This window comes from Prinia subflava, unplaced genomic scaffold (genome assembly GCF_021018805.1).
Source record: "Prinia subflava isolate CZ2003 ecotype Zambia unplaced genomic scaffold, Cam_Psub_1.2 scaffold_52_NEW, whole genome shotgun sequence".
In the NCBI taxonomy this organism is placed as follows: Eukaryota; Metazoa; Chordata; class Aves; order Passeriformes; family Cisticolidae; genus Prinia; species Prinia subflava.
Window position 1 is genome coordinate 402,298 of NW_026961053.1, and position 25,649 is coordinate 427,946.

Consider the following 25,649-nt stretch of genomic DNA (forward strand, 5'->3'; position numbering starts at 1 on the left):
GAACTCCAGCGTCCCAAATCTAATTTCCCCTTTTCTAGTGGAATTTATCCCTCTAGCCTTCCACTGTGTCATTTTATTTTTGGAAAGCACCATTTCAAAGGAAAATTGCAGCTTTTTATACTTCCGTAATAGTGATGCGACTCCATGTTTCCCTTCCTCTCTCTATTTGGAACGTGTCAAATAAAACCAGATTGTAACTTATTTGTTCTTTTTATTTCTCTTTTTTATTCTAAACCAGAACCAGCAATACAAAATATTCTCAGCCTTCATCAGAATGAGCTGGAGGCATATTTGTTTTACTTCCAGGGGAAAGCTTTGAAATTATGATTAAATTATAATGAAAATCTCAAAATTGCTTGCTCCAAAACAAATTGAAGAATTGGAGAAAACTGAAGAAGGAGGAGGAGGAAGAGGACAGGGGTGGAGGTTTATCCATAAGTGACAAGATGTAGTGTCCCAAACTACCACACAAGATAATTTGTTACATTTGGTCACAGTTGTGGAGACCCGTGCGCGACTGAACACACCAAAGGTCACACGACAACAGCCGGCGTTTAGTGATGGACGCCCTTTTTATAGTGGGGTCAGAATTCCATGGTGAACACTGATTGGTCGGGGTCTCAGCCCCGCCCAGCTCACTGGCCAATGAGATGTCTGCATTCAGGATCAGATGGGATTGGCTGGGGTCCCCTCTTTGAGTTCCAATCCAACCTATCCTTGCCTCACCGGGGACTTGTTTACTTTTTATTCTTTAATTAGCTGAGTTAGTTGAGTTAGGTTCAGTTAGGGCCAAATTTATCTGTGCAGCTTCAGATCAGCTGCAGCTGTCAAAATAATTAATCACCATCCATTTCTTAACTTATTGGGGTTAATCCAAAAGCTTTTCTTCCATGGAAAGGAGGGTTTGGGGCAGCCAGGCAAAACCTCAGGATTCAATTTTTGCTTTCTTAAAAAGCCAGAGCAAACCCAAGTGTCTGCAGGGCTCTTGGGGAGGCTTTATCTGGAAGATCTGGGTTGGGGATGGGTGCTGGAGCACAACAACAGCACTGATGCAGATATTTCAGTCAGTCATTGCAAAAGAAGAATAAAACCGAGGAAAAGTGGAGAAAAAACCCTCAGCTAAATGTTATTGCAAAGCCTTTATTGAATTTCAAAGACTCTCGTGCTTTGCTCTGCCCTGACCTTGCAACATCCTGGCCGTGCATAACTCCAGGCAGAAGCTGGGAAGGAGCAGGAACATGGGAAGGAGCAGGAACACACATGCCAGCGTGTCCTGGCAAGTTCAAAGGAGATGCTTTAGCAAAACCTTGCTCAAACCCAGGTGCACCAAAACACAGCAACATCTCATCCCCTTTGCCCGGGAAATCAAAGGAGCCTCAGTGAAAGACCAAATCCATGGACAAAACCAGACTCTGAATCCCAGAACCCCAGGACAGTGGAGTTGGAAGGGCCCTCTGGAGCTCAGACAGTCCAGCCCCCTGCCAAGGCACAGACACCTGGAGTAGGTGACACTGGAGGGCATCCAGATGGGATTGGAATGTCTCTAGAAAGGAACAATCCATGCCTCCCCAGGGCAGCTCTTCCAGGGCTCTGCCACCTCCATGGAAAGAAGTTCTTCCTCATATTGGGGTGGAATTTCTTGTGTTCTGGTTTATGGCCATGACTTCTCCCTGCCCAGGGCGGTGGTGGAATCAGCATCCCTAGAGCTGCCCAGGGAATGACTGGATGTGGCACTCGGTGCTCTGGGTGGTGACAAGGGGGCGATCAGGCACACATTGGATTCGATGATCCTAGAAGGCTTTTCCCACCTCAGGGATTCTGGGATCCTTGTCCCATTGCTGGGAACCACTGAACAGTCTGACACCATCCTCTTGCCACTCCTTGGAGATGCTCATATGTATTGATGAGAGACTATCTCAAATGAGATATTTTTATGTATATTCCTGTGATTGTTGGGATCTCCTCTCAGTCCCCTTTTCTCCAGACTGACCACGCCCAGCTCCTGCCATTTCTCCTCATCAAAGAGATGCTCCAGACCCCTCATCCCCTTTGTGGTTTCCACTGAGCCTTCTCCAGGAGCTCCTTGTCCTTCTGGAACTGTAGAGTTCACAGCAGAACACAACACTCCAGACGTGGCCCCACCAGGGATCGCCTTCCTGCCCTGCTGGCCGTGCTCTTCCCGAGGCACCCCAGGATTCCATTGGGAATTCCATTCCCTCTGGCTGCAGGGACGCACTGCTGGCTCACAGCCAACCTGTCATCCACCAAGACTCCTCAGCCCCTGCTGTCCAGGGGATGTTGCAGACAGGCCAAAAAAACCAGTGAAGGTTAAAAATAAATTCTGAGTCACCTCGATTTCTGATCTCGCCGAATTGCACAGGTCAGGTGCGAGGATTTAACAAGCTCATGACAACCCAACCTTAATCAGCCTGGAGAGTTCTGACATCTTTTTTCCAGTCCCTTCTGAAAAAAACAGCAATTTGGAACTCAGAGGGAGCTGAGGTCCTGCAGACAGGAGCCGTGTTCCTCCTTCCCTTTCTCTGCAGTGCCCTCACCCCCCAGGCAACCCCTCATGACATGCTCTGCCTCTCCACAGGGAACTGTCCCACCTGAGGGGCCAGCACAGCCCCCTGCAGTCCTGAGCACCTTCAGTGGGACACTGCATGTGAGCAACACAAACCACAAAAGGAAAGTGTGATGGACTGAGAGATTCCGCAAGAATTTTCCTTGTTTTGGTGCCTAAACCATCATTTGCTTCGCTCTTCCAAATCCTTTGTAATATTCCACTTAATTGCCATTGTCTGCAGTAACAGGCTTTCCTAGAAGAGCTGGGGAAGTAATGACTCCCTTCCACATGAATCCTTTCCCTCTGCTTTAATTAAAACCTGTGCTCCTGTTCCCAGGTGTGACTTTGCATAAGCGATTTGGGAGTCAAAGGCAAGTTCCCTGCCTGGCCCCCATCCACAGGCTCCTGGCACAGCTGTGCCAGTTCACATGGACAGGAAAGCAAATCTCTATGGATCTGCCATGCTTGGAACAGAGTTTATTCATTTTCAATATCACTGTGTTTATTTTAAGTGTCCAGAGCTCTCATGGCTGAGGTTCCTGCCGCTGTGAAATCAGGGGTCGCTGCGTTTGGGTGGGGCGAGGGGTGATGTTTTCCCAGCAGAACGCTGCATTTTCAGCAGGCAGGATATTCCCACATCTCCACTCCCGGGGTGAGAGCACCCCCTTGCTACAGCCCAGCCGCCTCCCCATCCACGGGAGGGAGGGATCTTGGATCAGCTCATCCAGGGATCGCTCCGATGGCGCCCGCAGTGACTCACGGTTGGAATTGGGAGCGCTCGAAGGACAGGGGAGTGGGGAGCGCTGCTCTTTTCTGACTGAAAGGAGACAAAACCCAACCAAACCAAACCAAACCCAACCAAACCCCTCCTGCTCAGGTTCTTTCAAGTTCCCAGACAGAAAAAAAAGCAGTGGTTGGAAACACATCAACAAAAACAAGCTCTGAGATGCAGCCGATCCCCTTAATCTCCTCCTTTTGGATTGAGCTCCTGCACTTTTTGCGCACGTACATGAATTTGGGAGTGTTTTTGGTTTAGTTGCTCAGGGTCTCATCGCTCTGTCTTTCACCATTACTTCACCTGGCCAAGGTGGGCAGCCCTGGTCAGTGGGCAGAATCCAGTTTACAAAAGTATTCTGAGTGGGAATGAGGGGATTTCTTCTCCTGAATCTCGTGTCTAGCTCTTCATGGACACAAGAGAAAGATCCCCAGCTCTCAAGGCTTTACACAACCCAGACTTACTGTGGGGGTTGAAACTCCTGCACAAAGATTGGCCCAGGAGCAACATCAAGAGGCAAAAGCTATTTTAGAAAGTTTTTCCAACTGTGTGATCTCAGTGGAGTGAAGGAGGGGGTGGGAGGGAAAGTGGGTGAATTCCCCTCCACAGAACATCTTGGAGAGCCAGCAATGACGTGGAAACTGTTGGATAAATATAAGGCAGGGGGGGAGAAAAAGGGATAAAAATACCACTTTAGAGGGAACTTTTGAATCCCGAGCCTGACAAGGAGATACTACAGAACCACAATCATTTCAAGCAGCTTTTTAACTGTATTTTATAAATCTCTATTAGGGAAAGTACTATTTAAGCTATTTTGATGTGATTTTCGAAAAGGCTTACTTACTGTCTTTCAAAGTCACGTTAACTAATTCCTCAGTTTCCCCTGGAACGAGGGGAGATGATTTTTCGTAAGATCCCAGAAAATACTACCATGACACAACTTCCACTCAGCTTATCTCTTCAAGCCCATGATCATTTAGATCCAGAAAAAAAAATTTTGAATAATAATAATAAAAAATCACAGATTCAGAAAAAAACCCCACTTGAATAATAATTAAAAAAAAAAATCACACTATCAGCACTGATCATTAAAACCACCCTCAGACCCACCTTTCCCAAGCCAACAACAGGACATGCATGACCCGTGGCGGAGCTGGAAACCTTGGAAAAGTCCCTGTTTTTCTTGTCTATCCAATATGTTAAACCTTTAAATGTGACTTGCAAAATCTTCGCTTTGCTCAAGCGAGTGAGTCCTTGGCTCGCCTGAGGGAAAGTGGCTCCCAGGGTCTCGGGAATCATGTTGCATCCTGCCCCTGAGTGCAGACCTCGTCCCATTCAATTCTAATTCCATGACTCAGAGCGGCGGCTTTGGTGGAGGGGGGGAGCTCCCTCTCGCCGTTACTTTCCTGCCTGCAAACAATGCATTTTTCAGCGCCTCACCGTAGCCGAGGTGTGTTTGACAAGGCAAGTTGCTGCAAGGCACGTCAAGTTCTGAATTCCCGTGCCAAGTTTTCCAAGCAGATAAAAGAGGAGGCTCCCAACCTCTCCCATTACAGGGGTTTCTGTCTCCATTGCCCTCTGCTCTTTTCCTGCTGCGCAGCCTTTTTTTTGTTTTCCTCTCTCCTGCTCTTTGTCTTCCCAACTGAACCAGCCATGAGCCGGATCTCTTTCAGATCATCTACTGGAGGGGGCATGAGGGGCTTTAGCTCAGGCTCCGCTATCGTAGGAGGTGGTGGTGGTGGGACCAGAAGCAGTTTTAGCTCCGTCTCTGTCTCCAGAGTTGGAGGAGGAAGAGCTGGAGGTGGAGGAGGCTTTGGAGCTGGCGGTGGCTTCGGCAGCAGAAGCCTCTATAACTTAGGTGGAAGCAAAAGGATTTCCTACAGCTCCGTCGGTGGAGGTCTACGGAGCGGAGCCGGGGGTGGATACAGCTTCGGTCTTGGCTATGGTGGTGGAGCAGGCGCTGGCTTTGGCTTAGGAGGAGCTGGTGGTGGTGGTGGCTACGGGCTGGGAAGTGGATTTGGGCTGGGAGGGCCTGGATTTGGTGGCCGAGGTGGCCCCGGGTTCCCTGTTTGCCCACCTGGTGGCATCCACGAAGTGACTGTCAACCAGAGCCTCCTGGCACCCCTCAAGCTGGACATCGATCCAGAGATCCAGAAGGTGCGGACGCAGGAGAGGGAGCAGATCAAGACCCTCAACAACAAATTTGCCTCCTTCATTGACAAGGTGAGAGTTTGGTCTGAACCATCAAGCCATGCGTGTTATCAGGTGCCTTGGGAGAAAAACTTCAGGAAGAAACTTCATTTGGATTTAGGGACTTGCCTGAACTGATCCCAGCAGACAAACAACGTGGGCTTGGCTGAAAACAAAAACTGTTTTATGTTTCTTCTTAGCAAGGATGAGTTTTCCAATGCCTTTGTATTACTGACAAAGTAATTCTCTCTCTTCCCTGTGAAAACCATCCCTGAATGGATCTTCTTCTCCACAATGAGATAGAACCAGTTTAAACTAGTAAGGTGGGCTGAACATCTACTGGGGGGAGATACAATAAAGTTGCAAGTGTGGTTGTTTGGCCTGATTAAAACTCCTGAAAAGAATCTTGATAAACATCTTCAGAAGCTTCTAATACATTTGAGACTCAAAGCCCTATACTGGGACACTCCTAATAATTGCCCTCTGATTTTCCCAACACCTCTGAACCTTTTCTGTTTGCGATCCCACCTTTTCCTGGGAGTCGTGAGGGGTTTTCTGTGTGTGTCGTTCACACACATCCCTGGTTTTGTTCCTCCCCAGGTGCGCTTTTTGGAGCAGCAGAACAAGGTGCTGGAGACCAAGTGGGCCCTCCTCCAGGAGCAGGGTCACACTGTCACCAGGAAGTCCCTGGAGCCCCTCTTTGAGGGCTACATCAGCAGCCTGCGGCGGCAGCTCGACAGCCTGATGGGCGAGAGGGGCCGGCTGGACTCGGAGCTCCGGAGCATGCAGGACATGGTGGAAGACTTCAAGAACAAGTAAGGAGCCACATTCTGCAGCACAGGTCATTCCAGCCAGCTAAATCTGGGCAGCTGCTCGTTCCTGCTGGTGCACCTTGATCCGGGTTCCTCTTCCCAGCATAAACATGTTCCCAGAATTACCCCTCGTTATTTTAGGTTTATCACGGGTGAGGTCAGTGTTGAGCACAGAATTCCTGGGGAGCTGCTTCAGCATAACAGAGGTCATGGTCTGATCCCTGGAGTCTCCTGAAATATAGTATGCCTGGAGACAGAGAAATTATTAAATTGTGAGGATAATAGGCAGGCAAAACCAGAATGAAACTTAGCCAATAAACTCCCAGAACTCCCAGCTCCAAAATCCCCCATTTCCCATTCTGTGAGGGGAATTCCAGCCTTTCTAGAGGACCCAGGTGACCTGGGAGTGCTCGAGTTCATGCAGCTCCCACCACCTGGAAGATGATCAGCCCTTTGCCAGAAATTTCCTTGGGGAGGGAATTAACCCCGTGCTGAGACATGGGATCCAGCAGAGGGGAGATGGATCATTCTCAGGACACACCAGCGTCCTGCACCTACTGCCTAGAGGGGATTTTGAGGGGGATTTTTAGGTGAGACCATTGACTTTTATTTGGCTGAGAACAATCTGTCCCTTCTCCAACCAGCCCTGGTTGACTGCAAGTTTGAGAAGCACCCTGCAGGGCTGGAATATGTCAATATTAAGTAGTTAAGCATGGGAAGAGACAGATTTTTTTGGGAGAAGGGCTGGGAAGAAGACACTTAAATCCAACAAGAGGGATGGGCAGAGCTTCTGGTGTGGTTTTGGGTGCATTTGAGGTCTTGAAATGTGTTCTAGGCATTTAGAAATACTGGTCAGGCCCCAAACGATGAATTCTACAGTCCAGATTTCAGAGCTACCTCCTGGGAAAAAGAACACGTTTTATTTCAAGTCCAGAGTTTGTTCCCAGTCCAGTGGCTAATTCCCACCTCTTCCCTTGTCCACTCAGAGACCTGGCTGCAGGGAAAGCTCTGCCAATATTGGTGAGAGAACTGGCACGAACCTGCCTTTGAAAGCCAGGTCTTTGTCTCAAGAGCCTGCATGTTTTGTCTACTTTCTAGCTAAGCCCTGCCCTGATTATCTGATGAGAGGATGTTGCTCAGAGCCATAAAAAGTTCCACAGAACCACTGTCAGGGCTGTAATGATCCTCTCTTGCACAACCATGGAGCTTTTTGTTTTAATTAAATGCTGCAGTGGGTTCTTTGGAGCCATTAGCATTATTATAATATCAAATATCAAATGATTGCTTTATTATGCATTTGTAGGCATTGCAGTGCAGCTTTGTTGAAAGTCTTTTGCATAACTTTGCTTGGAGCGAAGGTCACTGGGAATGGCTGCTCCTGCTTCCTGCCAAAACGGGCTCTGAATCTGCACATTTATGTATGAGCTTGACTTTATGGGTAGTGATTAAAATATATTAATTTAACTGGGACTACTCACATCATGGAGTCCCACAGTTCAAAGACAGTAATATTTGCTCTGCGTCTGCTGTGGATAAACCTGTGGGAGTAGGGAATGTATCCGTGAGCCACAACTGATGATTTGGGAGTGGGGTGCTCGCACCTCTTCATTCCAAACCCCCTCACTCTTTTATCCCGGCAGATACGAAGATGAGATCAACCGGCGCACGGGTGCCGAGAACGAGTTTGTGGTCCTCAAGAAGGTGAGTGGGCTGGGGACTTTGAGCCAGGAAATGGAATTAACTTACCTTGCAGAGTTGGGGTCCTGCACCCTCACGGCTGGGTCGAGCTGTGAGATCAGCACATCCTGGGCTGGGCCCTCCTGAGGCCAGGAATGGGCACAACCTTCCCTGTGCCCATGGAGCTGCCCTGTTTTCTGGCCTCTTGTGGCTCAGCTCAGTCTCTGGTCACATCTTTGTGAGTCAGAGCTTTGCCTTCTGCCCGGGAACCTGGTGCTGGCTCACAGTCAACGCTACGTTAAAAAATACCTTGATCACAGGGACATAAAAATGAGTCTGAGGAACTGCTGGCAGCAGCACAGGTTGCCCAGGGAAGCTGTGGCTGCCCATCCGTGGAAGAGTCCAAGGCAATACTGTCTATGGAAGGTGTCTCTGCCCACGGCAGGGGTGGGAATTGGATGAGCTTTCAGGTCCCTTCCAACCCAAATCATTCCATGATTCCACGATTCTGTGAACAATAGACCTGGAAGTAGACATGTTCCCATTGGTGTCCTGAAGCCCCTTTGGGTCCTGGTTTCATCAGAAACCGTTGCTCTCTTCTCTTTAGGACGTGGATGGTGCTTACATGAACAAGGTTGAGCTCCAGGGCAAGGCCGATGCGCTGGCAGAGGAAATCAACTTCCTGAGAGCGCTGTACGAGGCGGTGAGTGGCTCCTGGAGAGCATCCCCCAGCTCCTGATCCCACACCCAGGGCTCTGTGGGAGCAGAGGAGAAGGTGGTCCCAGCCTTTTGGGAACAATAATGCAGAAATAAGTTACAAAATGGAAACAGGGCAGGGGAGATGCAAGGAAACAGCTTGGTGGGGAGGGCTCTCAAATCGCCTCATCTCTGTGGTTCCCCCCATGGACACCAGACCATTAACTTCATTTTTTTGCGTCATCTGCAGGAGTTGTCCCAGATGCAGCAGCAAGTGTCCGACACCTCGGTGGTGCTGTCCATGGACAACAACCGCAGCCTGGACCTCAACAGCATCATCGCCGAGGTGAAGGCGCAGTACGAGGACATCGCCAACCGCAGCCGCGCCGAGGCCGAGGCCTGGTACCAGAACAAGGTGGGTAACTGGGGAGAGAGGCTGAGCTCTGCAGCCAGAAATGACCAGAAATTATTACCCATCGGCTGAGGGGAGACAGGGATGAGATGTTCAGAAACTTTGACTTTGGGCTCGCAGAGTCACTGATAGAACTGGCCTTAGAACTTCCCCTTCCAGGTTCTTGTAGGTGACAATACCCAGGTCCCCTGTGCCATCAGGCACTGCTTGCCCAGCACACATTGAGAGCTAAGGGCCAGTGCCGTTATGCCATGAGCAGATTTCAGATGAATCTTGTCCCTCACCCCTTAACCCCCATCCAGACCTGCCCTTTGTTCCCCAAAGTCCCCTCACCTTTCCCTGAGCTTCCAGTGCTCACCAGTGCTCACCAGTGCTCTCCTCCTTTCCCTGCACCAGTACGAGGAGCTCCAGGTCTCCGCTGGGAGACACGGGGACGACCTGAGGAACACCAAGATTGAGATTTCCGAGATCAACCGGATGGTCCAGAGGCTGAGGAATGAGATCGACAGCGTGAAGAAACAGGTAGGAGGGGGATGGTCCTGCGGGGCAGAAGGAGGTGGGTGGGAGGTGGTGGTGGTCAGGCACAGCAGGAAGAGCCTGCCCCATCAGGAGCCCTCAATGCCATCCTGGGAGCCACCAGGCAGTGCCCAGAACCCCCCAGCAGCAGAGAGAGAAATTTGGGGAGCCCAAATGAAACAACAGCCTGTTCTCCCCACTCCCAGTGTGCCAACCTCCAAGCAGCCATTGCCGAGGCCGAGGAGCGTGGGGAGATGGCCCTCAAGGACGCCAAGGCCAAGCTGACCGAGCTGGAGGATGCCCTGCAGAAAGCCAAGGCTGACCTGGCCCGGCAGCTCCGGGAGTACCAGGAGCTGATGAACGTCAAGCTGGCCCTGGACATCGAGATCGCGACCTACAGGAAGCTGCTGGAGGGCGAGGAGAGCAGGTGAGGACACGGGGACCTGCTGGGTGCTGACCAGGGAGCATCTCCTCGGAGTCAAACAGCTCTTCCCAAGGGGCTGGAGCACCAGGGCAGACAGAGGGATGGCTGAAATTGTGAACTTCGTAGGCAAAGTTTTGTTTCTCCAGCTCTTGGCACCCAATACTGATAAAAACGAGCACTGTCACCCTTCACCTGCAACACAGACACACCCTACCCTACTGAATGGCTTAATTAGATGGTCATATGGACAAGGTTTTGGAATTATTGCTCACTTTCCCCTTTCCCAACAGGCTTGCTGGAGAAGGAGTTGGAGCTGTCAGTGTCTGTGAGTATCACCTCTCTTCCACCTCTTCATATCCCCCTCCTTCCACCTATTTTTACCTCCCCCCTTCCTACCCCTTCCCACCCACCCCTCATCCAGGGGGTGACCCCGCAGGTCTCCCCGCCTCGGGGGGCCTGGCCGTCCCCTCACATGGGTGTTCCTGGTTCCAGCCGTGGTCAGCAGCTCCAGCGGGATGGGCTACGGCGGCGGGAGCAGCCTGGGCCTGGGCGGGGGGCTCGGCATGGGCGGCGGCGGCGGCGGCTACACCGTGAGCAGCGGCGGCTTCGGCGGCGGCAGCGGCTTTGGCGGCGGCAGTGGAGGCTTCTCCGGGGGGCTCAGCTATGGTGGGGGCAGCTCCTTCAGCTCTGGGAGCAGCCGGGGCGTCAGCTCCAGCACAGGGGGCAGCGTCAGAATCGTTTCCAAGACCACCACCAGCAAAAAGACCATCAGATAAAGGCTGGCCAGCGCGCGGCCGTCGGCGACCCCGGCCTCCCGCCCTGCGGATCATGGTGTAAATAGCTGCGCTAGAGCCTCTCCTTCCTCCATCCTTCACCTCTGGGGCAGCGGGGGGACTCCAGGACCCCTCCGTGAGAATCTGGAGCACCTTTGGTGAAGCACAGGTTGTAACAGGAGCCCACGGTGCCCCTGTGTCAGCGAGCCCGTGGCCTCTCCTCAAAGTCGGGCATTTCGAGGGAAATGGAAGCACTGTGTGGAACGGGGACAACCACACCATCCATCACCGTCCATCCCATTCCAGGGGTGAATCCCGGCCTTGTGGAACCACAGTCCCAGGGCCTCAGCAGTGAAAACATCTCCAAGAAGCTCTAAAAGCCTCTGCCCCTCCAACACGTTACAACCTCCAAAGGTTTTGTCTGCAATTAAAGATTTCTTCGAGCCCCTTCTGTTTTCTCTGGCACTTGTGGGAAAGGTTTTTGCTTTGTGTGTATAAGATTTCTAACTACTCATCCTCGTGGCTGCAGCCTCCTCACTTCCATGCCTAACCTACTGTAAGGTCCAATAAAAGAGCATTTGTCATTTTTAAACTCTGCTGGGTTTTGGCTTTTTTCCCTCCTCCTGCTGTGGGTGTTGGTCTGTGCCATGTCCCTGGTGCACTGGGGACGCCCCAAGGGCAGTTCCTGAGACAGGATTGGCTCCCTGAGGAAACAAGACTCAGTTTTAGGACTTGAGCTCCAGGACAAGTTGGGGCAAATGGAGAGGAGGGTGGAATGAACAGCCTGGTCTGTGGAAGGTGCCCCTGCCCATGGCATGTGGGTGGAACTGGATGGGCTTTAAGGTCCCTTCCAACCCCAACTATTCCCTGATTCTATGGATGGAGAACTGAGGCACAGGAAAACTCAGAACTGAGCCAAAAGCTGGCTGAATCCCACAGCAGTGGTTACCTGCAGCATTGCCCTTTCTGCTGTCACTGCAGGAGGAAGGAAGTGCAGGGAAGTGGGGAACAGGGAGGTGATTCCCAAAGGTTTATTTGGGAATCATGGGCTGGCTCATGCAGGGCACAGCTCAGCCATTAGTTTGTGCAAGCAGGAGGAATTGTACATCAGAGGAGCCCACCCACCTCTGGCACCACGAGGACACAGCGAGGCTGGCACACAGCAGGAAGGGCATGGAGCACGTGGACATTGCCCTGACTGGGAAGAGCAGCTGCAGGGGCGGGCACAGGCCCAGGCACCCAAAATCTGCACTCACACTGCACGCTGAGGTTTCCCTGGGATGCACAAACATCCCGTGAAACATCCTGGCTGCTCCTCTGCAACGGCAGCTTCAGGGCCTCAGGTTCATTCAGATGAACCCAACATCTTCCAAGGTGCCCACTGCACTTCAGCCTCCCAATTCCCACCCGGGAGGTTTCCATGACCTGCCTGGCTGGGGGGTCTCAGCCCATATCCCACACCAATCCCAGGCTCCCTCCTGTGGCTCCTCGGGTGTCTCCTGGTCCTGCTCCCTGCCAGTGCCAGGTGTGGATCCAGGCGGGAATGGGGCAGCACCAGGCAAGGTGGGAATCCAGCCCCAAGGGCAGGACAAGAGCCAGGAGCAAGGAAAGAGCCGGGGGAACAGCAGGGCAGATGAGGAAGGACCCACAGCCCTTTGGGAATGCCGGTCCCAAAAGGAGATGGTTGTAAACCCATAAACCCCATAAACCATCCCTCAATCCCTGCAACGAGGAGAGGAGAGGAGAGGAGAGGAGAGGAGAGGAGAGGAGAGGAGAGGAGAGGAGAGGAGAGGAGAGGAGAGGAGAGGAGAGGAGAGGAGAGGAGAGGAGAGGAGAGGAGAGGAGAGGAGAGGAGAGGAGAGGAGAGGAGAGGAGAGGAGAGGAGAGGAGAGGAGAGGAGAGGAGAGGAGAGGAGAGGAGAGGAGAGGAGAGGAGAGGAGAGGAGAGGAGAGGAGAGGAGAGGAGAGGAGAGGAGAGGAGAGGAGAGGAGAGGAGAGGAGAGGAGAGGAGAGGAGGTATCAGCCAGATCTGCCAGAGAAAAGCCCTCGTGCAACGTTCCAGAGCAGCTTTCCAGAGAAACCACGGGAGCCCCTCGTCCCTCACCTGGTGGAGGTGTGAGATCCTGGCCAAGCCAGCCGAGCATCTCCAGCAGGTGGGGACCCAGAGCAGGGAAAGGGACGCCTGTGGTGGGATGAACATCCTGAGGCTCCACTCCAGCACCTGGGAAGGGCCATGGAGCAGTGTCTCGGGAAAACTGGGGCAGCCCATTTGCCCCAGACGAGATTTTATGGTTGGGCTCCATTACCTGAAGAGTTTCACCCACTTTTCAAGCATCTGGCCTTGTTTCTTAGGCTGATTTGAGGGAATGGGGACAAGCTCCCAGGGCTGAGGTGGTGGTTGGAGGCAGAGCAGCCCAATTTGTTGGATTTTATTATTGAAAATGTCAAATCTGATGGTTTTTTGCTTTTAACCCAAGTTGCACAACACATTGGACCATCAGCCACATCAACACACGGGTCCACCACCAATGAACCCTCCATGAAATGTCTTTGCCAAGACCTTACCCATCCCCATGGCACCAGGACAGCTCCTGAGCCTCCGTGGGCCAGTGCTGGGTCTGTCTCCTGCACTCTGAGCGTGAGGATGCAGCCAAAAGAGCCCTGAGCAGCTTTCTGTGTTTTCTGTTTCCAGGGAGCCCATCCTGGCACATCTTCTCTGTGAATTTGCAGAGCAGGTGCAAAAAGCTGTATTTAACTCCCATCCTCCTCATTTGCAGAGACCTGGAAAATTTAAAACACTCAAGTCAAACGTGACAAGTGATTTCAGCTGCTACCAAAACACCAGGTGAAACATTTTCTGATACCAACATTTAATTTCTACATTTCCTATGGGAATGGTCCTGTCCAGAAACACTGAACCAACTCCCCTTAATAATTCCTTAAAGAAACTTTGCAGCTTTTTTGACTCCAAAGCAGAATTTCCATCAAAGAAAATTATTTTAATTTGCAAATTGTTTATTTGCACAGGCTGACGAGTGGAACAAGACACGAACTGCCTGCAGGGAAGGCAACACAGGATGCTGCAAATCCAGAGTGGAACAATATTCCCAGCTGCCATCTGCTCAGCTGGAGCAATATCCTGCTACCCAAAGCAGTTGGAGGTCAGGAATGGAACCAATCCCTCAGGACAGCAGAGTGGTAAATAAACCCCAGGTCCCCTGCAATCGCTGCCCTGTGATGGGATCCACTTTCCAGGACACACGGACAATCCTTGTTCATCTCCCCAGCTCCTTGTGCCCACCCAGCTTTGTTTTAGCTGGGAGAAATTAAACTCCACACCAGCACCACGGATCTTCAGAAGGAAGGCCAGGCCAGGAGCAGGATGGAGCTGAGGGATGTGGAATGTGCACAGAGCTCGCCAAAACCGTGGGACTCCCCAGAAACACCATTTCCAGGGCTCTGTGTTCTTTACTGGGAGAAAAGACAAGCCCCAGCTCCAGGAGAAAGGATGGGATAGTACAAATACCCTGTGACAGGTACCCTGTGACCATCCTCAGCCTTTGGAGTTCGTGTTCTCACACAGGGGCACGGCCCCTGCAGGCCAGCCCAGGGCAGGGGATCCTCCAAAGGCAGTACAGGGAGATGTGGAGGATCCAGGTTCCTTCAGGGGCCACCAGCCAGGCACCAGAGGAGGGTAAAGGAGGTACCAGACCCCTCCAAACGTCTGAGGGTCCTTCAAGGTGCATCACACCCTAGAGAGAAGAAGCCCTCTCAGGTGTGTGCAAGGCAGTTGTGGTGGAGGTATCTCAGGGTTGCTGTTCCCTGAGATTCTCCTCGGGGTTGCTGTTCCCTGAGGTGTGCAGGGCTTTTGAGCTTCTCTTGCCTGAAAGGTCCCACACCAGAGCCAGAGCAGACAAACTGAGTCCCCAGTCCGTGTTTCCAGGGTTGTTCATTCTTTCATCATCTCTCAGTTCTGTCCCAGCTCTGCAGGGCGTCCCCAGCAGAGCAGGACACGCGGCAGGACTGGGCGGGTCAGAGGGTCCCGGACCCTTTGTACCATTCCCTGACCCAACCACCGTCCACAAGGAACTTTTTATTTACAGAATCTTACCAATACTCACTGCCTATGTTAACCTGTCATTTCTACTCTAAACCAATCCTTGTGATCCAACTCAGCAGAAAATGGGGGATGAGAACAAGAACAAGGAGGACGGGACCACTCCCCAATTCCTCCATCTTGCCTCTTCAAACCCATACACTAAAAATCCTAAATTCTACATTTGCACTCTGTGATTAACTAAATACTGCTTATTTTGAATTCTCTCAGCTTGTGATTCTTCACACACTGTGGGCATTCACTGCCATGGCAGGGATCAGAGGCAGTGCCCTCCTGGGCTCTGTGTGAGGCTGCCTGAGCCCCTTGGACAGACCCCAGACCCCCTGTCCGGTCTCCAAACCCTCCAGGGCGGCCAGAGGGATGTCCTGGACTCTGACAGGCTCCAAAGCCTGGACTGCAGCAGAGCCTCAGTGCTGGCACAGAAAACAATTATCTGGGGAAAGCAGGTCACACCTACACTTCAAAGTCACCCAGGAGCTGGAGCTGACTGGCCTCCAGATACTGCTGGGAACAAAGGACCCAGCACAGGGCAACACCTATGGGAAAACTTCTGAGGAGCCTGTCCTAATTCATCCCTTCGGGAAATGGGATTCAGGGGCGCTCGCCTCCCACCCAGGAGGTCTCAGAGGGGCCTGGCCCCACAGCACGGGGATGCTGTGAGTTCTGTGGCCTCCCTGGAAAAACCTCAGTCCTGCTGGTCATCACTAATGCGGGATGAAATAGTAAATTACGCCTGAAATGAGTCGGGTTTGAATTTAGCTTGGAAGCTCAAGTTTAACCCAAAGGCTTTAATTTAAGCAATTAACCTAAATTACAGCCTTGACTTTGCTGATAATTAAACTGAGATTAGGTAGCACAGGTGAACCAATGCAAGGTACTTTGACACGCTCTTGCTTTACAAATATGGCTATTTTTGCAAACAAAACACAGAGAGGAACATCCAAAAATTTCAGCCTGAGAAGCTGCATCAGGTGAAGGATTCCGAGGTGGATTCTGGACAGGAGCAGTGGAGCCGAGAGATGGAGAGGAGGTGATGAAAAGCTGTTGGAGACATTCCTGCTCACTAAACCACAGGAAAACATCTCAGATTTCTCACTAAAGGGGCTGGAGTTGCATTTATTGCCCTGACAGAGGCAGAACTCCCTAATCTCAAAGGAGAGGTTTTTACCTTGACAGCAGCATGGTGCCAAACTTTACTCCCGGGTTTACAGCCTTGGTAAAGCGTTCTCCTGCCTCTTGCTCTGGGCTTGCAGCGACTGCTCCTCCAGGTGGGAAGAGAAGAGGAGGGGAGGGAAGGGAGCTCCAGAGCCTGCCCAGCCTCCCTCACACCGAGGGGGGCAGAGGGACCTGCCCAGGCACAGCTCCTGTGCTGGGGTCAGGAGGAAAAGCTCAGAGCAGAGGGTGAGCTCCAGCACCATCCTCTGCACCAGAGCAGCAAACCCATCCCGTTCTGGAGCTGCAGGAGCATGGGAGACACTCCCCCGGGAGCTGCCTGGAAACCCTGAGTTTCATCAACACAGCAGGGCGGGGACCCCCCTTTCCATCAGCCCATACCCCAAACCTGTAGCTACAGCTCCTTGTGCTCCCAGTTCTGCCTTTTGTAATTACCTCTGAAATTCCTTCCGGATGAGTGACGACCACATCACCTCCACCCTGGCAGAACGTGGAATGGAAAGAAATTAATTCCCTCTCAGTTGCTTGGAGGAGCTGCATTATTACTGCTGTTATTAACCATGGGCTCCAACGCACCCCGTGGATTCCTTAGCCAAAAAAAGACAAGTTTCAGATGTAAAGGGAACCTGAGGGGGAAAAGGAAAGCACTGACACATCCTGCTGGGAGAACTAGAGGGGCTCTGCCCTGCACTCCCAGACTCCCCACGTTGTGTCTCTCCCTAGGGAGGGAGGATCTGTCCTTTGGTGCTGATCTCCACTGGAAAAATTGAAATAAAATTCCTTTCAGGTACTCAGAGTTATGGGAGATGGAGAATGCTGAGAGAGCAATTCCCAAAGGAACCATGGGCTGGCAATTCCCAGCTGCTTTTGAGCATCTCACGGTCATGCAGTGGTTTGGGTGAGTGGGAAGAGACTTCAAAGCCCATGCCATGCCATGCCATGCCATGCCATCCCATCCCACCCCTGCCATGGGCAGGGACACCTTTCACTCTCCCAGGCTGCTCCAATCTGACCTTGGACACTTCCAGGGATGGGGCAGCCACAGCTTCTCTGGGCAGCCTGTGCCAGGGCCTCATCCCACTCACAGGAAGGAGTTTCTTCCCAATATCCAGCCTGATTTCCCCCTCTTTCAGAGGGAAATCTTTCTGCCTGAGACTGGAATCCAGTATGTGGGAATGAATCTCATGACCTCAAGTCCTGATATCTGTCTGTCGGTGGGCAAAGCCCTCAGACTGATCAAAAATCCTTTCAAAAATGTCCTTTGCTGACAATCTGTTTGATTCCAACTCCCAGAGCCTGTCCCAGCGACACAGCCTCTCTGTGCAAAACCTGCAGGATTCAGCCTTTCCTTGCAATAAAACTCAGTCTGGCAATAAACACAAAACCAAACTGACAAAACCCTGTCTAAGAATAACATTGAATTGAAAATCTCCATTGCAAACATCATCCCTCAAGCAGCTGGGAAACAACAGGGACACAAAGAATTTCTGGGAGTTTCCTGCACTTGGATACGTCACCAGGCAGGGGCAGATGGAAGCACAACTGCCCCCACCATGGTGATTCCTCATTTTCCCATTGATTCCTCATTATTCCATTTCCAAATAATGAAAGATTCCACATTTTTCCATTGATTCCTCACTATTCCGTTCTTCCTGCTGCTCTGGCCTGCAGCCAGCACAAGGGGAAGCTGCTCAGGGATATACATTTACAATTTCAGCCTTTTGTATAAATAAATTAAATACAGATCCTATTTTCTCAACAACACAAAACACCACAAGCGCTTTTTGTCCCTCAAAATGAATTGTTTTTTTACATTTTTGTCTTTTATTTTTTACTCAAACCACCTGTTAAATGCAAAGGGCTGTGCTGGTACCTGTGAAAGGAAAGTCGCAGGATGTCCTAGAGTGGATCTGGGCAGGGGGAATCCTTTCCAGTGGATTTCAGCAGGCAGGATCACACTTCCAGATGTGCTGAAAGAGCTGATTAAGTCCTTGGGAAATGACATTGTGTTTATTAAGTGTGCATTGGGAACAGCCCCGGAGCGCTCCATTTCCACAGAGCCAGTGGAGTCAAAGCAGCTCCCATTCCCACAATCTTTCCTACTGTGTATTTATTTCTGAGTTGTTTACTTGTTTGTTTTCATCCTGCTAAAATAAAGTCCAAACCCTCAAGCCTGAGGCAGCAGAACGTGTTTGTGACAGAACTGAGTGGCAGCTGTCAAAATCCACACAGGAACAAAAAGACCTTGTCAAAATATTCCATTTTTATTTGTGTAATTATATTTTTTAAGACAGTGGAATAAGCCTGGAGAAGCAGGATTTCCAGCAGGATTTCCAGAGGGACCTGAGCTTTTTGGGGATGAGGGCGAAACCAAATCTGCTGATTCCTGTGGTGGCTCAGAGGGGACCACGTGGTCCATGGAATCACAGGGTTTGGGTGGGAACCCAAAGGTCCCTTAAAGATCACCCGGTCCCATGGACAGCAACACCTTCCATAGACCAAATTGCTCCAGTTCCATCCAACCAGGCCTTGGACACCCCCAGGGATGGGGAGTCCACAACCTCTCTGGGCAAATTTCACAAGAATTTTATCACAAAGATATCCCCAAACACCAGGACAAAACAACTGACTGCAGGGCTGGCGGTGGAACTGGCACCGCTCCTGCTCCTAAAGCCCAAGGATTTAAACTTTCCCAAGCCCTGCTTGTGAACAAAAGAAGGGGCGAAAGCAATCCCCAGGGATGAAGTTTTCCAGTGACAGAGGTGCTGAGTGACAGGCACTTGAGCAGTGTTTTCTGCCTAACGTGAGTCATCCGCACTTTCCAGCTTTGAAATGGGGACGAGTCTGGCTGTCTACAAAGGCCGGCGACAGTTATTCCCAAACAATTCCCTGTTGCTGAGAACCTGGGCTGTATTATTTCAGCAGGGCGTGTGTGCTGAGTGAGTTCACTCTCCAGAATGCTGTTGGACATGCCAAGCCTAATTCATCAGAAAGACGATCCACCTCATCCAACCCATCCCAGGCTCATACATGCATAAAAGGGCTCTCCCCAGCCCTTGCAGAGCACAGGTTCACCTCTCTCCTTTCCCTCCTACTCCTTGCTCCAGGCCAGCACCTCTGCTCCTTTATTCCAGCTGCAGCATCCACGCCAACCCAAAAAAGCCCCAGCAATGTCTCGCCAGTCCACCGTGAGGATTCAGAGGGGGAGAAGCGGCTTCAGCGCCGCCTCGGCCGTGGTGCCCAACACCTGCAGGACCAGCTTCAGCTCCTGCTCCGTCACCCGCCTGGGCAGCTGCAACGCTGGCAGCGGCTTTGCCAGGGTCGGGGGGGGCTTTGGAAGCAAAAGCCTCTACAACGTTGGTGGCTGCAAGAAGATCTCCGTGGCTGGAAGGGGCGGCAGCTTCTACGGCGCCGGGAGTGTGTTCGGGGTTCCAGCCAACCTTGGCTACGGATATGGGGCCTTTGGGGGTGGCCCTGGATTCCCAGCTGGGGGCATCCACGAGGTCTCCATCAATCAGAGCCTCCTGAAACCGCTCAACTTGGAGATTGACCCCAACATCCAAAGGATCCGGAAGGAGGAGAAGGAACAAATCAAAACCCTCAACAATAAATTCGCCTCCTTCATTGACAAGGTGAGACCTGAGTTTTCCTAAATATCTGATTTTTTTTGACAGAGACGCTTTTCTTTTCTGCTTTTGATCAGGACAAAAGCTGATCAAGGAGGAACAGAAGTGAGGAATGAGCGTGGATGATGCCCTGGAAGCTCGAGGGAATGGCACCTGTTCCATAGCGGTTGCCATGAATTAATCATCCACTGTTCCAGTTCCTCCTTGTTTGCTGCTCCACATCTCATGGGCAGTAGGGAAAGAAATCTTCAGAGGACAATCCCACCCTTCTGGAGACTTTAGGCTCCTCCAGTGAGCATTTCAGGAGCCTTGGGAACAGCTTTTTAGATGATTACATGAATTCCTGAAACCCACCTAAAATGACCAAGAAATTGGCACAAGGGAGAAGCAGCTTCTCAATGCTTGAATTCCCTGAAAGGCATTTAAATCTGTCACCAAAATGTTTGGATGTTTAGCTCAAAATATCAAAATCTGATCCAAATCTGTCTGTCCACAACATTTCACTGATGCACAACAAGATCTGTTCAGTTCCTGCTCTGGTCTGGTTCTCCTTGGTTTCAAGGAAAATGCTGCACTAAATGTCCCCATTTTGGACATTTAGTGGGGTAGGGGAGCTCTGCTGAAGGGAAGCAGAAGCAGCACCTTAAGAATGTTATTTTAATTATTTTAATTAGAGAGCAAGCCCCGCATTGCTCCTTATGTGATTTTGCTCACATTTTTCACACAAAATCCCTGTCCTTGGTCTTGATTTAAACAGTGGATGGGAAGTCTGAAAATCAAGGGTTGTTCCAGAGTTTTTAACACTGAACAGGGTCCCTGCAGTCAAATCTCCCAACAGATGAGAATCTGGCTCTGAAAACCAGCTGGAAGGAGCATTTGACCCTCTCAGCCAGTTATGAGACCCTCCCCTTTGCCAGGAAATTCTCCCCCGTCTCTGTTCTTTCAAAGCTCCTTCAGGATATTTCCCCTTCCAGGTCCGATTCCTCGAGCAACAAAACAAAGTGCTGGAGACCAAGTGGAGTCTGCTGCAGGAGCAGGGAATGAAAACAGTGAGGAACAACTTGGAGCCACTTTTTGAGACCTACATCAACAACCTGCGGGTGCAGCTGAACTCGCTGCTGAGCGACAAGGGGAGGCTGGAGGGAGAGCTCGTCAACACCCAGTACCTGGTCGAGGACTTCAAGAAGAAGTAAGTCTTGAGCTAATGCTCTACTCACCTGGGCAGGTGCAGCCTTTCCCCTCTCGACATCCTTAAACCAACTGGGGAATCCAGGAGAGCCTGGGATCCTGGAATTGATCCCAGCATTTTCTCAAGGAGAAATTTTCTTAGTAACAGAGTAACAGATCCAAGTGCACCAACATTTAGGGAATAATTTGGAGCATGATCAAAGGCTTATTAACTAAATTACCTAGTGAGAGGGAAAAATTACACAGTAGGTCTGAAAGTTTCAGGGCAGCACATTTCATTTGCTTAAAGCAGCAGCAGGATGACTAATGGCCAGAAATAAGTAAGATTCGTTCAAATTGTTTTGAAGTACTTGTTTTAACTGGTTCAGCTCCTGGTCTCTCACTGAGGGAAAAGAGCATTGTATGCAAAATGCTCTGAAGGAAACTCATTCCAGCAAACTCAGATCTCTCTGTTACCTGCCCAAACAAAAACTCCCTGTGCCGTCCTCCTTTAGGTATGAAGATGAGATCAACAGAAGGACCATTGCAGAGAACGAATTTGTGACGCTCAAGAAGGTGAGAAAAAAATTCCAGGGCACTGTGGGATGGCTCTGATCACCCACTCAGTCATAAATCCTCCCATTACAATTCCACCCCCTTTAGTTTTCTTATTGTTTCTTCCCTGGATTATCACAATGCATGTTCCTGATTTACTGATAGAGGTGTGAACCACCCAAAAATCTCTCATTCCCCAGGATGTAGATGCTTCCTACATGAATAAGGTGGAACTCCAAGCCAGAGCAGATGCGCTGAGTGAAGAAATTAATTTCCTGAGAGCACTTTATGAAGCAGTGAGTACAACCAGCTCCAAAACAAAAAAGTGAAGAGCTTCTCCCTGTTCCTCTGAGAGCCTCTAATTCCTTCCCCTGGGAGATGCTAAATCCTTCCCGCCTGTAGAGTTGCACCAACACCTGAGCTGTTCAGATAATGATCTGTAACAGCCTCTCCCAGGTCTGCAGCTCACCTGGAAGGGTGAAAAGGCATCTCCCAAGGGAATTACCTCATTCTCCCAAGGGAATTACCTCATTCTCCCAAGGGAATTACCTAATCCCCTGTGCTCTTTGCAGGAGCTGTCCCAGATGCAGACCCAGATCTCCGACACCTCTGTGGTCCTCACCATGGACAACAACAGGAACCTGGACCTGGACAGCATCATCTCCGAGGTGAAGGCGCAGTACGAGGACATCGCCAACCGCAGCCGCGCCGAGGCCGAGTCCTGGTACCAGACCAAGGTGAAAGATCTGGGGTTTCCCTGCTCTTATCTTCACATCTAGTCTGGAACAGATAAAAACCCGACTCTTCCAAGAAAACCTTCCCAGCTGCTGATCTGGGCTTGAGGGGGGACTCTGAGGCTTGTGGTAACTCCCAAACTGGTGGATTTTCCCCTGAGTGGTTGTTCCTCTCTGTGACAGTACGAGGAGCTGCAGGCCACGGCGGGCAGGCACGGGGACGACCTCCGGAACACCAAGCAGGAGATCTCGGAGCTGAACCGCCACGTCCAGCGGCTCCGATCTGAGATCGACAGCGTCAAAAAACAGGTAAAGGGCGAAAACCCCACTTTCAACCCATTTACCCACGGACCTGCAAGGGAGAGGGTGGGAAAGGTTGGAGCAACCTGGACAGTTCTGCTCAGTCTGACCCTTCTTCCATTCCAGAAGCAAACTGTCACTAAAACTGGTGGAGGATAAAACCTTGTGATTGCAGGCGAGGCAAAGAACGAGTTGGGTCTGGGGTGGGGACTTTGCTCAGAGCTTTGTGTTCCCCAGTGTGCAAACCTGAAAGCCGCCATCACCGACGCCGAGGAGCGCGGGGAGCTGACCCTCAAGGACGCCCGGGCCAAGCTGGCCGAGCTGGAGGACGCCCTGCAGCAGGCCAAGGCTGACCTGGCCCGGCAGCTCCGGGAGTACCAGGAGCTGATGAACGTCAAGCTGGCCCTGGACATCGAGATCGCGACCTACAGGAAGCTGCTGGAGGGCGAGGAGTGCAGGTGGGTGGGGAACAACCGGCCCTGGGGCTGGGGATGGCACAGGAGAAGCTCAGCATCTCTGGAATGATAAACAGAGTGGGGGGACTGTCCCAGGTAATGGAAGGAACAAAAATCCACGAATTATGCTGTGATTTTATTTTTCTTCCCAAAGGACTCTGGGAAATGTATGCTATTGTTCCCCCCTCCCAATATCAACAGACTTCTAACACTCTTCCTTGTGTTCCACTCCTGAACAGGCTGGCTGGAGATGGGGTCCCAGTGAATATCTGTAAGTCTCTAAAATGCAAGAATTACCTTGTTTAAACATCCCCGTGTCTCCCTGTGTCAAGGAGCCAATGCCCAGAGACACTGAAACGTTTCCTTCTCCTCCTTGCAGCCGTCACCAGAACCACAGTGGGAACAGGATACGGAGGAGCGAGCAACCTCACCACGGGAGGGGGCATCTGCAGCCTGGGGAACAGCTTCAACTGCGGGAACATCCCCGGGGTGAGCAGCACCACCCTCGGGGCTGGCAGCAGCTCCAGCGTGAAGTTTGTCTCCAGCTCCTCCACCAGAAGAAGTTACAGGAGCTAAAGTTCTCCTTCCAGTCACCGCCACGCACCAGAAAGCACCAAAGTGGTTCTTTCCTGGGGTGTGGCGGGGTCGGCACAACCAGGGCCACCTGCACCCCACGTCCTGCCCCACAGGAGCCCCCCTTTAGGAACTCCCTCTCAGCTGTGTTGTCTCGCACACATCCTGTTGGGCTCAGCCCTGGAACCTGAGCCTCACTGGGTTAAACCTGCAGCTTGCTTGCTCCAGCTCAGCAATTTTTTTTTGGCCGGATTTTGTATATAAAGTGTGTCCCATGACTGTTTGTCTCTCTTCACTTTCTGGGGTTTGTCTAATAAAAATGCACATGTAATTTATTCTATTTTGTGGTCCTTTTAATTAAAGAGGTGCAAGAGCAAATGCAAACACAGGTAACAAGAACTTTCCCTCAGGCCCTGACCAGTTAAAGGCCCAGATTTTTGCTTCTCACTCAGATTCACTGAATTTCACCGTCAGCAGCCAGAACACTCCAGCCCAGCAGAGCCTCAGAGGGAGGTTTGGTGTTGATTTCGACATTCCCTCCCCACTGTGCAGGGAAAACACCTGGAAGCCAAACACCAGGACACGCCAAGGCAGGTGTTAGGCACAGGGGAGAAGGTCTGAGCTTCATTTACTTCCAGCTCGCAGCCCATGGAGCATCCAAGAGCCTGGATCCTGGGGGTGGGATCCCAGTGCCAGGCGTGTGATGTACTTGCACAAACCTCAAATAAGAGGGAATTAATTCCCAGGGGAGCCAGAGCAACCCCCCGACTTGTTCAGGTGAATCATCCATCCCAAACCCCTGGTCTCACCCACACCTGGGAGCCAGAGGTGCCAACACCTGCCTGAGAGGGCTGAGAGCCCTCCCTGGCTCAGGGGCTCACTTTGGGTCCTGGTGCTGATGTTCCCCCTCCTCCAACCACACACGGGCAGGATCAGGTCCCTACTCTGGTCAGAAGGAATTGTGAATCAGATATGGTCCTACACTGAATTAAATGTAATTTATTCAGCAGCTATCCAAACGCCCAAGAAAGGGATTTATTTCACTGCTGAAAAGTGAAAGTCTTCAAGCTCCAGCGTTTCTTCAGATTTTTAGGATATGTTGAAGGCCAGGTCTTGTTTTGAGAAGGTGGAAGAAAAACCAGAGGAGGTGTAGGGATTTCAGATGTGGTTCTGACTAATTGGGAGAAATTAATGGAGAGTGAAAGTAAAAGCAGAGAAACATCTGCAGTGACAGATCTCACTGCTGGAAGGTCACTTGAATGAACAGAAGAGACTGGAAAAAACATCCCAGCCCTCCCTCCCCAGATTTTAATAGACTCAGGTAATGAGTAGGGAGGGTCTCTTAGGAAAATACTCATGGATTTGGGGAAATAGAGGGGAATTGGCAGTGCTGGAATGACAGATTGGATTCAGGGTTTCCTTCAGGACCAGTAGTTTCCCATCATTTTCCAGGATGCCCTGTGCCCTGCATGAGCATCTCTGAGGAAATCTCCTTCCCAAAATCTTGCAGGTGTGGCTGTGGATCTGCTCTGGGCCCTCACTCCTGCTCACCACCTCTCTCAGCAGCCTTCAGGGAAGGAGCAACACCCTCCCTCAGAGGAGCAGCCTGGGCCTTCCTGCTGCTCCAAACAAACCCTCTCTAACCACGAGGATATGGGATTGTAGAATCCCAGAATCCTCCAGATTCTGGAAAAGCCTTTCCAGGTCATTGAATTTAACCTGTGCACAATCCCCACCCTGATCTCCAGCCCACAGCACCGAGTGCCACGTCCAGTCCTTCCTTGGACACCTCTGGGATGGGAACTCCAAACCTCCCTGGGCAGCCCCTGCCAGTGTCCATGGAGAAATTCCTAATGGTGTTCATCCTAAACCTCCCCTGGTACAGCCTCGGGCTGCTTCCTCCTGTCCTGTTGTTCCCTTGGAGCAGAGCCTGACTCTCCCCTGGCTGCCCCCTCCTGTCAGGGAGCTCCCCTGAGCCTCCTTTCCTCCAGGCTGAGCTATCCCAGCTCCCTCAAGAGTTCTCCAGACCCTTCCCTGGTGCTCCAGCCCCTTCCCCAGTTCCATTCCCGACTCTGGACATGCTCCAGCCCCTTACATTTTGAGGGGTCA

The 25,649-nt window shown here is 51.3% G+C and overlaps 2 protein-coding genes across 2 annotated transcripts; both read left to right on the top strand.

The window, feature by feature from the left end:
• The first annotated feature begins 4,002 nt into the window (after positions 1–4,002).
• LOC134565475 (keratin, type II cytoskeletal 6A-like) lies at positions 4,003–11,433 on the top strand. Its single transcript, XM_063425063.1, has 9 exons — positions 4,003–5,564; positions 6,132–6,346; positions 7,984–8,044; positions 8,628–8,723; positions 8,967–9,131; positions 9,525–9,650; positions 9,851–10,071; positions 10,359–10,393; positions 10,561–11,433. Exons 1-9 carry the CDS (start codon positions 4,761–4,763, stop codon positions 10,842–10,844), a joined length of 2,007 nt encoding a protein of 668 aa, XP_063281133.1. The 5' UTR covers positions 4,003–4,760; the 3' UTR covers positions 10,845–11,433.
• A 7,753-nt stretch (positions 11,434–19,186) lies between these two features.
• On the top strand, positions 19,187–23,855 carry LOC134565456 (keratin, type II cytoskeletal 75-like). The gene is made up of 9 exons (XM_063425043.1): positions 19,187–19,762; positions 20,731–20,945; positions 21,439–21,499; positions 21,679–21,774; positions 22,051–22,215; positions 22,396–22,521; positions 22,750–22,970; positions 23,207–23,238; positions 23,347–23,855. The coding sequence occupies exons 1-9, from the start codon at positions 19,301–19,303 to the stop codon at positions 23,541–23,543; spliced, it is 1,575 nt and encodes a 524-aa protein (XP_063281113.1). The 5' UTR covers positions 19,187–19,300; the 3' UTR covers positions 23,544–23,855.
• The last annotated feature ends 1,794 nt before the right edge of the window (positions 23,856–25,649 follow it).

Coding starts and splice junctions, on each gene's coding strand:
- LOC134565475 (XM_063425063.1), top strand. CDS start 4,761: ATGCATTTTTCAGCGCCTCACCGTAGCCGAGGTGTGTTTGACAAGGCA. Junction 8,724..8,966: donor TGAGAGCGCTGTACGAGGCG/GTGAGTGGCTCC, acceptor CGTCATCTGCAG/GAGTTGTCCCAGATGCAGCA. Junction 10,072..10,358: donor CTGGAGGGCGAGGAGAGCAG/GTGAGGACACGG, acceptor CTTTCCCAACAG/GCTTGCTGGAGAAGGAGTTG.
- LOC134565456 (XM_063425043.1), top strand. CDS start 19,301: ATGTCTCGCCAGTCCACCGTGAGGATTCAGAGGGGGAGAAGCGGCTTC. Junction 21,775..22,050: donor TGAGAGCACTTTATGAAGCA/GTGAGTACAACC, acceptor TGCTCTTTGCAG/GAGCTGTCCCAGATGCAGAC. Junction 22,971..23,206: donor CTGGAGGGCGAGGAGTGCAG/GTGGGTGGGGAA, acceptor ACTCCTGAACAG/GCTGGCTGGAGATGGGGTCC.